At 38.7% G+C, this 12890-nt stretch overlaps 2 protein-coding genes across 5 annotated transcripts in view; one reads left to right on the forward strand and one right to left on the reverse strand.

The window, feature by feature from the left end:
• The window catches only part of EHHADH (enoyl-CoA hydratase and 3-hydroxyacyl CoA dehydrogenase), a 28494-nt gene extending 23334 nt beyond the window's left edge, over nucleotides 1-5160 (reverse strand). The window contains exons 1-2 of the mRNA XM_048506425.1: nucleotides 4718-5160; nucleotides 4024-4157 (exon numbers count right to left, since the gene is read on the reverse strand). Coding sequence (XP_048362382.1) covers nucleotides 4024-4157; nucleotides 4718-4753 — 170 coding nt within the window. The 5' untranslated portion in view covers nucleotides 4754-5160. The remainder of the gene's footprint in view (nucleotides 1-4023; nucleotides 4158-4717) is intronic.
• An 86-nt stretch (nucleotides 5161-5246) lies between these two features.
• MAP3K13 (mitogen-activated protein kinase kinase kinase 13) overlaps nucleotides 5247-12890 on the forward strand; it is a 49858-nt gene continuing 42214 nt past the window's right edge. For 2 of the 4 annotated variants that reach the window (XM_048505726.1, XM_048505727.1), the window contains exons 1-2: nucleotides 5247-5312; nucleotides 9244-9374. The gene's annotated coding sequence lies outside the window, so the exon portion shown is untranslated. Of the gene's footprint in view, nucleotides 5388-9243; nucleotides 9375-11757; nucleotides 12383-12890 lie in introns of those variants that run through there. The other 2 variants (XM_048505729.1, XM_048505730.1) reach the window with 2 other exon arrangements.

Genomic DNA, 12890 nt, shown 5'->3' on the forward strand with positions numbered 1-12890 from the left:
TGCCTCTGTGAGCTATGTTCATGTGGCATGTGTTTCATGGCATGATTGTGAAACTGAGTTGGATGATCTAAAAAGAATCATGGCATGAATACTAGAGTAACAATGCCTACCATGTCTGTGTGTCTAGAAAAACATTTCACTCACTAGGCCAGTGTGCACCATTTTGCCCCGCCTTGATTTCAAACTATTAAATATCTTGCAACCTTATGCAATCACTGCCACACTGCTTCTTATTTCCTCAGGCCTGCTAGACTGAAGCTGTGAACCAGATCCTATAAGATGGTTGTATGCTACCGACATTTAAACATTCTATTTAAAAATCAATAGAGAGAATATTGTTTTAGGCTCCATTTTCTCTTTCCTGCTCCTAGTAGGTTTATCTGCAGTCTTCTACACAGTGGCTCATGCCATCTTATGGAGATGTTTGAAGGCAGAAGTAAGGATTGAGGATATGCTTTGGACTGTTTTAAATCATTCCTTGTGAGCCAGTCTGAAAGTGTTGCTACTGGAGACCAGTTGTCATCAGTGTAGAACTTGTTTCACAGGGTCTAGTCTTATCCCCCTTATTGTTCAACCTCTACACAAACCCCTTAGAAGGAATCACCCATAACTTTGGAATTGGATGTCATTAATGTGCAGATGACACCCAGGTCTATATCCCTCTTTCCAAATCCCATAGTGCTATGGTAGAGGTCTTGAGTCACTGCTTCTCTTCTGTGGTAAAATGGCTAAAAGAACAAACCAAAATGGAATCCTGATAAGATGGAAGTAATGGTGACATCTTGAGGCACATTGTACTCCCACCTTTGATGGAGCTTAGTTGATCCTTGCAGGCTCGGTTAAGAGCTTAGGGGTTAAACTTATACTGGATCCAGTATTACTGATGGAGAAGCAAGTTAATACTGCCGCAAAAAAATACTTTCTTCCAACTTCATCAAGCCTAGAAGATGCCCGCCTACCCTGACTCAGCAAATCTTTAGTCACATCAACAGTAGACTATTATAATGCTCTCTACATCGACAGTAGACTATTATAATGCTCTCTACATGGATGGTTCCTTGAAGTCAACTCAGACGAGACACTGTAGTTGGTACAAAATGCCACAGCTCGGTTATTATCAGGAAGTAGTCAGAGCTTGCTCTGACTTGGATGCTCAGGCTAGCCTGCCCTTGTCAGATCTTGGGAACTGAGAAGGGTCAACTCTGGTTAGTACTTTGATGGGAATCCACCAAAAAAGTCCAAGGTCACTGGCAGAGGCAGGCAATGGCAAATATATCTGAATGTCTCTTGCCTTGAGAATCCTATGAGGGCACCATAAGTTGGTTACAATTTGATGCTACTTTCTGTCACCAGAATATGCATGCACTTTACACCCATTTTGCAGGCACTCTACTTGCAGCATGTCAGCTACTAGTCTCAATTCAAGGTACTGACTATAACATACAAAGACTTGCTTGGCCTTGTACTCTCACATCTGCAGGACCATCTCTCTTCCTGTGTTCTGTCATAACAGCTCCACTCATCTCTTCAGGGCCTTATGCAGACCCTGCAAATGGGCAAGATAACCAGTCACCAGTACCTGTGCTATCTCTGTCGTGGTCCCACTTTTGTGGACTGCCCTGCCTGAGAAGGACAAGAAGGCTTCCACACTTCTGTCTTCCCGCAAACTGTGTAAAATAGAGTTGCTCATCAGAGCTTTTCCATAAAGCAACAGGACTATACTAAAGCATAATAGTTCACGAATGTGCTTTATAAAGAAAATGAGACTGTAGATCATACCATTTTGTACAGGATATATTATCATCTTGCTGCATTTATTACCCTGTTATCATTTCATTGTTTTCTACTGATTTAATACCATTTTCCTTCATTGTATCCATACCCTGTATCAAGCCTAATATTCAGATTTTGGGTATCTGGCTCATTAGATGTCTCTTATGGATTGCGCTGATCTACATTGTTCTTATTAGATGTCTCTGTATGGAATATTATTAACTTAAAATGTATAATTTAAGACTCACTGAGAAAGGTGGACTACAAATAAATTTTTAAAAATCTACTCGCGTACAAAACCCACTGAAGTAACTATAACTTACTATGGAACAAGAATGTAAGACTGGGCTGTAAGACTAACAGTACAATTTTACGCAGAGCAACACTTTTTAAGACCATTTACATCATTTACTTATAGGGGTATAATTCTGCTTAGGATTGCATACTAAAAGGAAGAATAAGAACTCTTCAAAATGTGGAGTGACAGAAATGTTTTATCACATATATACAATTAGTATAAATATACTCAGCGAAATCTAATTCCGTGCTGTCTGCGTTGCATTTCTGATGTTTAGCCAATTCATAGCTAGAAGAAATTCTCAAACTGATTGAAGTCACTTCAAATCATTTTTATTGTGATTAGAGTGTTTGGTATTGTGTTTCTTAAGGAACCGTTAAATTTTAGAAAAACACAAGTCTGAAACTGAGTTGGATGAAACAGAAAACCAACTCCTTTAATAATAAACAGTAATCTAGTATATCACAGTGGGATTATTAACCATGGCATAGCCCTTGGATCCAAAGTCCTGGAAATAGGAGTTTCCTTTTATACATTAACCAGTTCCCAACACATGAGTATGTCTGCAGAATCTGCTAACTGCAATTTATTATTAAATTTATTATTAAAAGTGGAATGTATTTAAATTCTTTCAGGTTATAAGAATTTTTAAATGTTAGTTTTCGAACCTTCCTCACAACTGCAAAAACTAGAAAATATAACCAAAAGCATACTTACTGCTAATCTACTACCTAGCCTACTGGGTTTTGTGATGTGACCCTGAGTACTAAGTGCATTCAGTCCCCATGTTGGGCAATTTCACCCTTGCATTTTGTTGAGGAGTAACAAAATGATAAGTAATAATGAGCAAGTAATGAGGGCAAGAACAGATCCGAGAAGTGCATACAGAACTCTGAGAAGTTATGAAGGACAACTGGATAAGAAGTCAGTGATCCTTAACGGGAGTACAGCAATACAGGACCAGGGGAACAGGGCCAGCCTAAGAACAGGCTGCCAAGTCGGGCATAGATTGCCTGGAATGTGTGTGTTCAGCACTGAATGTAGACAGATCATGGGGAACATCATAAATTAGTTCTCCACCACCAACAACTAGGGAATATAGTGGGTATGAGGTCTTAAATTTTAAATCAGGACTATTGGGTGCCAACCACATATTATTGAGACTGTGTAAACCAAATTTCTAGTTTTATCGCTGCTTTTAAATGTTTAACTGTTTTTATACTGTATTTTATATGCTGTACACCGCCCAGAGCCCTTTGGGGATGGGGCGGTATAAAAGCCTAATTAATAAATAAATAAATAAAATAAAAATTACACATCACCTACAGCCTGATGATCCCTTTTAATTGGAAATGCCAGGGATTGAACCTGGGATTTTATGCATGCCAAGTAGATGCTCTTCCACTGAACTGTGGTCTTTCCCCTACATAGCAAAACTGATCCTGCATCAAATGCCAGTTCTATATCAGTCACTGGAGAAACTCATCAGAAAATAGTGAATAACAAGCATAGAACTGCAATTCTAAAATCACTTTATTGGGAGTAAGGTTCTTATTCCTGAGTAGACCAATTAGCAGTGTGTCCCATGGCTGAAATACTATGCAAACCTATCTGGGAGTAAACAAAAAAGTTGGTCCATGGTAAAATCGAAAAGTAGAAATCATGTCATACCTTTCATTAAGTCTAACCAATAAATGTATTATTACATTGTCTTGGGTTTAAAAAAAATAATTACCTAAAAGTCCCTTGAAATCAATGGGTCTTGCTTCCAAGTATGTGTGCACACGTTTGTGTCCTGTTATGCCCAGAGAAAACACCCTTGAAAAGTGAGGCTTTCTCTTAGCCTAGCTGATCCAGGGCTAATGTAGGGTTCCAAAAGAATCTCGCAGTGAGTGACTTGAATAGAGCTTCTCCTTATTCACACCCCCCCACCCCCCCACCCCCCGAATTACCTGAACGTATTGAGAGGAGGATTACAAATTCGGATCACGGCGACTGCAGCTTTTCCCAGCACATACTGAGCCATACTTTCCCAGTCGACCCTGTCAGTTTGCAAGCTTGAGTACTGAGTGAATGGAGGTGGGATCTGTAAAAACAAGAAAAACCTGACAGTTTGAACTCCTTTGAGAGCTTCAGATTCCGCCCCCGCAAAGGGGAGGGCTCCAGTTGGCACAGCAAGCAGGCATCACTCGGGACTGCAATTGCAAGCACACATCTTCATCCTCTGCAGATTTACTCTGAAGTAAGCGCCGGTCAGATGCACGTAAATAACGCGATGGGGCTTCCAGTTTTAATTTTGGTTGCAAAATCCAACCTATACAAATTTAGTCTCATTCAAAGGCATGCAAAACAACACACGCTAAAGAGGGACCGGTATACCCCAATCCATCCCAGATCTGTCTTTCTTGGTTTCTGAAGTGTTCATTTGTGGCTCCCAAGGAACAGCAAAGTAGGAATGGCAGTTCTTTCCATAACAGTCGTTTCGGAAAGAACTTTACCAAGAAAACAATCATCAATGCAGAATATAATCTTTAACAATCTGTTACTGTTGATAAAGATGGTGTCTTGTAATAAAACAAAAAGAAAGCGTTGGTTTGTGCTTTAACTGTACGCGTGTGTTTTGCCCTGAAGTCACATCTCACTTACGGCGACCCCAAGTGAGGGTTTCAAGGCAAGGGACATTCAGAAGTGGCTCGCCACTGCCTGCCTCTGCGTCGCAATTCGGATATTCCTTGGAGGTCTTTCATCCATAAACTGGCCAAGTTCGCATTTAATTGCCAAGCAACAATTCAGCCTGACGAGCGTGCAATTAAAATGGTTCATGCGGGCCCTTTTTCCCGCACTTTAAGCTCTCCGACAGAACCACCGCTTAAAATTAATCCGCTTTGCATTTTATACGCATGGCTGCCGCTTAATAATACTAGAAAGTAGAAGGGAGACACACAAAGCTACACTGATCGCTCAGGCTGATTGGCGCGTAAATTCCTATTCCACGCAATTTAACCCCAAACAGGCATGCTTTTAAATCACCACCGTGGCACGCAGGACTGCAAAGTCTACCGCCCCCCCCCCCCCCCGCCTTCTGGCACTTCCTCAGGCATTCTGGAGCCGGAAGTAAATCTATCCCGGGAGAAACTGTTTGCCCGTGTGTCAGGTGATGCCGGAAGTGACGTGTATTGACGGCTGGTCCGGGAGGGGGAAGATCAAAGGGCCAGAATGCCTTGAAGGCGGCTGTTGAGCGGTGAGTAGCGGTGTGTTCAGCTGCTAGGGAGTCTGCAGGGTATGAGCTTTCGTGAGTCACAGCTCGTTTCTTCAGGTACTTCTAATGTCTTCAGGTGAAGCCTGTGTGGATGTTGTAGCGGTGGTTGTTGGTCCTGGGTGTCGTTACTGATGATCAAAGCACCCTGTAGAGTTTTTCCATAATCCCTGCACTGGTAGGACGCAGTTGACCAGGGGTCCTTCTTCCCCTCCTTGACATGAGCATCTGGCTACGTGGTATGGGGTAAGGCTTAGCGTTGCCGGGTGGGTGGCTTTCCTTCTGCCGCCTATCTGTGCTACCAGATATGTACAGAAACCTTTCACAGGGTTTTTCATCCCCCTTTTCACAGATCAAAAAAAAAAGGATATGCATGTAATACCCTGACTGCATACCAAGGTGCACTTCCCGAGGCGTTTCCGCACACACACACAACATTTTGGCACACGGCTGAAGACTTTTCACCACTACCGTTGGGCGGATTTCATTCATCTCGTTTTACAGTTATTTAAAAGTTGTCAGTAGTTTGTCTGGTCAAAATAGAATTAAAAATGTAATTGCTTCGTCTCATGAGTTCAGAATATACTTCAGTAACTGTATTGTTTCAAGTGGTAGACTGCATCGCAACTCCTTTGCTCACTGTAGCCTGTTTGTAGCCTGTTTTTCTTATTCAGATGCAGAGTTGATTACAGGGTGACTCAATGCAGTCAATACGATCAGGCATCTAATGATGCAGTCAATACGATCAGGCACCTATCAGGATTACAGAAATTTGAACAAGCATAGAATATTAATAATGATAGAGAAAGAAGGTACAATGCAGAAAAGTGATATTTCTATTACGATTAATTTCTGTGTATGTTTTCTCAAGTGTGGCTTACTGAGGTCAATGAGACAGTTCTAAGAAAGTATGCATGGGACTGACTGCAGCCTGATCTTTGTTTAATTGAGAGGAAGATTATTTTTTTGTTTATTAGCTTTATTTATACTTGATTGTTTTAATCTAATGGGGGTCCATAGTGTCTTACAAATGTCTTCTCTCCTCCATTTTATCCTCACAGCAACAACCTTGTGAGATAAGTTAGGCTGCAAGAGTGTTACTGGTTCCATGGCAGGAATAGGGAGTCAAACCTGGGTTTTCCAGATTCTAGTCTGATGATTTGACCACAAGACTGTCTCTCAGTACTCTGTTAATTGTTTTAGATGAAAGGTGGAAGAAAGTGCAATAAACCTAAGTCTTTCTAAACAAGTCTAAGATCAGTACTGCTGGGTTGTTGTGACCTGCCTCAGGTACATCTTTGCAAATAGGTGGGGGGGAGGGGTTGCTTGCTTTTGAGGAAGAAACAGTTGGGAAATTTCTCCACCCAAGCTGAGCTTTGGAGCTAGATGAGTAGCTTCTCATTCACTTAGCAGTCATCAAAATATATGTTTCATTGATAAACACAGGAGCATATTATCGGCTAACCAGGATATAAGTTAAATGATTAAGCTTTGGAAGACAGTTCCAGAATTGATTTTAGCATCACTAAGACGTTCTCTTATTACTTGTGTTTGACAACACTATAAAAGTGTTGTCAAAAGTGTTATAGCAACAGTGCTATAAAAGGCTTGGAGGAGTTAAGTTCTAGAATGGTTTCCCATTGAGAGGTGCTAGCAAATGAATTTAATCACTTATTTTTGTTTCTATCCTGCCCCATTTCATGTATTTAGGGTTCACGTCTATGTATTCCTATTAAAGTTTGTCTCAAAAGAATTATTTTGACTGAGAGAACTGTTTGTCTAGAGAGCTGATCAGAGATTTGGAGTTCTCATCCACATTAATAAGAGCTTTCTTTGATTTATTTTTAAATGAGTTTGGTACACTTTGAAATATATGCATGGCTAGTTGATTTTTTACAAATATGTAACGTTCTTAAACTTGGTTCTTGAGCACTAATTATATTTGGGAAGAAACATCAGGCATTTTTTTCCAAGTTCAGTTTGCTGTTAGGTGGTCTGCTGGTGGGAATGATAGTTGAAATACTAGATTTGATGCTTTCTTGTATGAAGTAGTCAGATGAATTTTGTCTTTAAATAGTTGATAGTAATGACTTAAGCTGCAATAAGACTATAGTAAAATTTAAGAAGGATCTTCCTTTTGGGCTTCGCTTATTTCTTTTAGGCATGTTAATCTATTTTTTTTTTAAATATTTTTATTGATATTTCGGAATTATTACAAATTTATAATGTATACTTTATATACATCCTCCATATCTTTTTTCCCCCTTTCCTCCCTCCTTTCCTTTCTTCTCTCTCTCTCTCTTCTTTAGATGCGCAGCAGCAGGTCCATTCTTTTCAATCTTCTTGTCCATTTTTCTTCTGTAATTCCAATTTCGTTTAGCCAGTCTTTGAATTCCATCCAAATCTCCCTCATGTCCTTTTGTTTTTCTCTGCCATATTTGATTTCTTTGACATTGTGTCGAAAAATTTCTAATTGTATTTGCTCCCATATATATACCTAAACTATTTTCTACTGTATTGTCCAGATTTTTTTGTCCTTCCAATCTCAATGCTATTACTGCATGGGTCAGCCTTCTGATCATGAATCTGAAAAGTTTTTTCTTTGTTCTATTATAATATAATCCACTATACCTATATAAATAGTAAATCTTATATTTATCTTTATTCTTACCTTTACATATTTTTTCTATGTATTTTATCACATTTTCCCACATATTTTTTACTTCTATACATTCTAGCCACATATGGGTATATATACTGCATTTTTATCTCCAATAATGCCAACACTTCGGACTGAGTCCACTTTCTATCATATATGCCAACTGTTTCCCGTGTTCTATACCATTTTAATATTAATTTCTTTCTCTAGTTCTGCATATTTATCTATTTTTATTTTATTTATATTGTCTATAGTCTCTTTAATCCCCTCCCTGTCTTGCACTCCATCTAGTTGCCGTTTCTCCCTTATGATTCTTATCATAAAGCCTCGACCGTCTATCATGTTTTTGTATAAAACACCTAAGATTTTGTCCTTTCTTTTCCTCATATATTTTATATACAACTTTTCATATTATACACTCTTCCTCCCTCCTGGAGGCTTTTGTCTTTTCCCATATTCCCTCTCTTAATAGTAACCAGTTTTCTTTACCTCCTTTCTCTAAAAAAAAAATTTGGAAACTGTATTAATTCTCCTCCCTCTTTTCATTGTACAGTTGTGCTACCTTTGTATATTCCCTTTTGTCTATGTAGAGATCTTTTATTGCTTGTGTTCCTTCCCTGTCCAACCATGCTCACGAGTGGTGTCAAGCATCCAGTAACCCTGGCATCCATTTTCCCTTCCATTTCTCCCAGATTTCCATTGATACCTTTCTAGGGCCTTTTAATTTTTGTCTTTCTATTTTTGAACAACTTGAATATATTCCAAAGCTACCCGTGTTCAAATTTATTTCATTTTCGAACTTCATCCATCTGTCTCTTTTATCTATTTGAATTCCCATCAAACTTTTTATTTGAAATGCCTCGTAGTATTCCTGTAATTTTGGGAGCCCCCAGCCCATTAGTTTTTTAGACATATAGACTATTTTATTCATCACTCTTGGTTTCAGGCATGTTAATCTAGAGCTTATTATCGGCTAACCAGGATATAAGTTAAATGATTAATCTTTGGAAGACAGTTCCAGAATTGATTTTAGCATCACTAAGAAGTTCTCTTATTACTTGTGTTTGACAACACTATAAAAGAGCTTACTCTGAACTTAATGAACTTTCTGTTTTGAATTTGTAGCTACAGTTTATAATGCTAGCCACAACATTCATTAGGACTGAGCGAGAAACAACCAAAGTCAAATTTAGTTGCAAAACACTAATGAACAGGTAGCATGTTTTTCAACTGTTGAAATTCTTTATTTTGTTTTAGATTCCTGAAAGTCAGACTTGGGAAAGAGCACCAGGGATACATGAGCAGCAGAAATAATGGATAATTAAAGCTTCCAAAAATGAGTCATGAATTGTTATTACTTTACTGGAGTCCACAGCAATTTGAAAAAGGTAAGTGCTTATTTATGCTGTTTCTCAGATGTAATTCTGCAAAGTAAAATAACAAAATTCTGTAAAGTACATAAACAAGCCATCAGAGCCATAGTGAGGGGGAACTGCACCCAGAGCATGTTTTTATTTATTATTAAACTTATAAACTGCCCTCCCCCAAAGGGCTCAGGGTGGTGAACAACAGAATAAAACAATAAAAGTCTAAACATACATATAATAAAGCCAGAATAAAACCATCCTCACAATAAAATAACATAAAAAGGAGCAATATTGTAGAAGAAGGGAACAAAAAATTAAGGAAAGAGCTATTTCCCCATCACTATTAGTGCCTCGAATGCCCACAGATCTTGTGGTTATGGCTTATACACCGCATAACTCAAACAGGGAATTTCATGGGTTCAGGTTTCAGGGGTTAGAACAAATAAATTTTTTTTTTTGAAGGAAGATGAATTTCCTTGAAGGTTTTTTGTTATTTGTTTGCAGATCTGTGAACCCTAAGCTTTCAAACGCCACAAGAGTGGTAATGTGTTAAAGGTCTTAATACTTTGAAATTAATACTGGCTTCTCTTAAGCAAACAGTAGTATCATTTATCACAGTCCTCTCATTCACTATCAAGTAGCTTGCAACTTGTACAAAAACAAAAATACCAGAGACAAAGTGTTTTTCACACATTGGACAAACCTGGTTTTAGCATTATAAGCAGACATAAAGCATATGACAAGCATCTTGTGCACCCTCAGGAGAACCCCTGTACACGGCTACACTTTCTTAGGAGTAAATTTCACTGAATACAGATTACTTTCGGCTAGATCTGCTTGTAATTATTTCATTTCGCACTGGAGTGGGAAAAGTGTGCTCAAGAGATAGGGTTGTCAATTCTGGGTTCAGAAATTCCTGAGATTCAAGAACCCTTTGTTGGGTTTGTGGGGTTTTGCTATGCAAATATTTTGTGCATGTTTTATGCTGGTGGTGTAAAGTGGAATAATATATATATATGGGATAAAAAGTAGGCCTGGAAAATAAGAATGTATTATAGGATAAAATGTACGCCTGGAAAATAAGATTGTATATGGGATAAAATGTAAGTGTGTAAAATAAAACTAATACTGTAGAATTTTTGTTGGGGGAAATAAGTCCTACCAACTTTAGTACAATAAGCAGTGAAGATTCAACTTCAGTCCAACAAATGGCGGACTCTCCTTTGGAGGTTTTTAAGCAAAATCATGCTGATTTTGTAAATGTAGGCAGATCATGAGAAGGAAGCCGGGAAGGGTTGCATCAGTTCTTGGCTCTTGTGGCCCTTTCTTACATCCCCATGGTAATGCTGATCAGCACTTTGGGGCCATGAAACAATTTTCTTCCAGGCCAGATTGAGTAGGAATCCTGGAGGGATGGGGGTTTTTTTTTGCCATCACTGGGGTTGTGTTGGAGGAGGTAGTTTTCATTTTCTTACATTGTATAGGAAGTTGGACTGGATGGCTTTGGAGGTCTCTTCCAACATTGTTTCTCTGATTCTTTAAGATTTACTTAGTTCCATCATTCTAAGGTTTGGATTGTAATCCTTTTTTCTGCCTGTGGTCAGCAGAGTATGATTTTTTAAAAAGGATTATCCTCTTACTGTAGTCCTCATTTTCCCTAATGTTTTTTCAGGGGTTCACTGACACACTCATGAATTATTTGAAGGGGGCACAAAGGCTACAGTGGTAGTATGGCGGTAGGAGAGCTCCTGCTCAATTACCTCAGCTCCATTTGCATGAGACAGAATCTCCTCATGCGATTTTACAATCAACATGTCTGCCTGAGGCTTCCTTCTGATACTGATCTTCCTAACTGGTAAATTTGGGCAGCATGATAGAATAAGTTCATCCTCTTATGTAAATTGATTTTTGCATTATTAATACTTTAGAAGCCAGGATCATAGTTGCAGAAATTCATGATATAGGGAAAGAATTACAAATAAAATAGTTGTTCTGTCAGAATCTGTATCTTAATTGTTGAAGTTTTAGCAAACTAGGGCTATCGTAAATGACTCTGCATGTTATAATTTTCTGACTAGCCACCTTATTGCTAGTTTTAAAGAATTGAGATTAATCTTTCATGAACCTAAGCCCCAGCTTTCTGACTTGATATGTTTCCTAGATAATTTGTATGGTAACTTGACGTTTTTCTTAAGCGGAAACATATTCTGATGGATTATTCTCTTTTCCCTATAGGCAGCAGTAGACTATATCTTGCTGTTCAGTGTATAAGATGTTTTAGAGAATGTTGATGCATAGATAAAATTGACATATGTGGGATGTAATCTACTGATTTCTAAATTAATTTAAATTGTAAAGTTGAGCCCATATTCTGATCACTTCAGCCAGGATTTAAAAGTTCTTATTTTTGTAAGACTATGCCTAGATAGTGGAGATAGTGGAGACATGGTTACTAACATTATATTCATTATTATTAATTTGTGCCTTTAAAATTTGTACATGACAAAATGCAAGAAGCTGAGTTCTGTGGCACAGCAGATAAAGTTTTTACAGTTGCTAGATTCACTATATCCCAGAGTTTATGAGCGTTTAATAGCTACATAGAAGGGAGAATTTTATATTGGTGGTAATGGAAAGTGCTTAGTTGCAGTCAACCTAGGGCAACCCCAAAGGGTTTTTAAGGCAAGAGATGTTCCAACGTGGTTTGCCATTGCCTGCCTCTATGTTGCAACCCTGAACTTCCTTAGTGATCTCTCATGCAAATACTAACCAGGGCTGAACCTGCTTTGCTTCCAAGATCTAAGCAATTGTAGGTCAAGCTGCTGCAGTTCTAGCTATCAGTTGATGGTTATATAAAGGGCTTATGTAAACTGGGATTTATAAAAAAAAGAAGAAAGAAAAGCAGCAAAATGATGCTGATCAAAATCACACAATTATTGCAGTTCAGGTTTCCGGATTTTATAAATGAAAGGTCATCAGTTGCTTCAGTAGTGCCTACAATGTATTCGGACTTGCAGTATAACTGTCTGGTAGGGAAGAAACTCGTATACCATGTTTTGTGTGATTTTTAAAGGCTCAGAGTCCATATCTTGTGTAAAAACTGGTAACACTGATCACATGTATGGTACATATGAAATGTGGTGGTTCTAGTTACAACGATAAATGCGTGTTTTGCTCACAGAAGACCTGTGTCATTAAATATGACTGCTTACTTGTGCTAAATAGAGATGTGGTTCTGAGAGTATTGATTTTGGTGTCTTCTTGCCAAATTAATTTCCAGTATAGTTTACTTGGTTTAATCCTGGTTGAGATCTAAAATGTGCTCCTGTGAAACCATGGTTTATTTTGCAGAACTATACCCAGCCCCTAGTATCATGTATAGGGAGGCACCAGTGGGATTTGTTTGTTTCCTTCCAAGCCAGAGAGGCCGCAAAAACTGCCTTAAATGTTCTTAAGCTCAGGCCGTTTCCGCATGGCCCTTTAATGGCGCCCTGGGGACCAAGGATCGCGCCGTCCCCAGGGAGCCACCATTACGCA

This window comes from Sphaerodactylus townsendi, linkage group LG08 (genome assembly GCF_021028975.2).
Source record: "Sphaerodactylus townsendi isolate TG3544 linkage group LG08, MPM_Stown_v2.3, whole genome shotgun sequence".
NCBI lineage: Eukaryota > Metazoa > Chordata > Lepidosauria > Squamata > Sphaerodactylidae > Sphaerodactylus > Sphaerodactylus townsendi.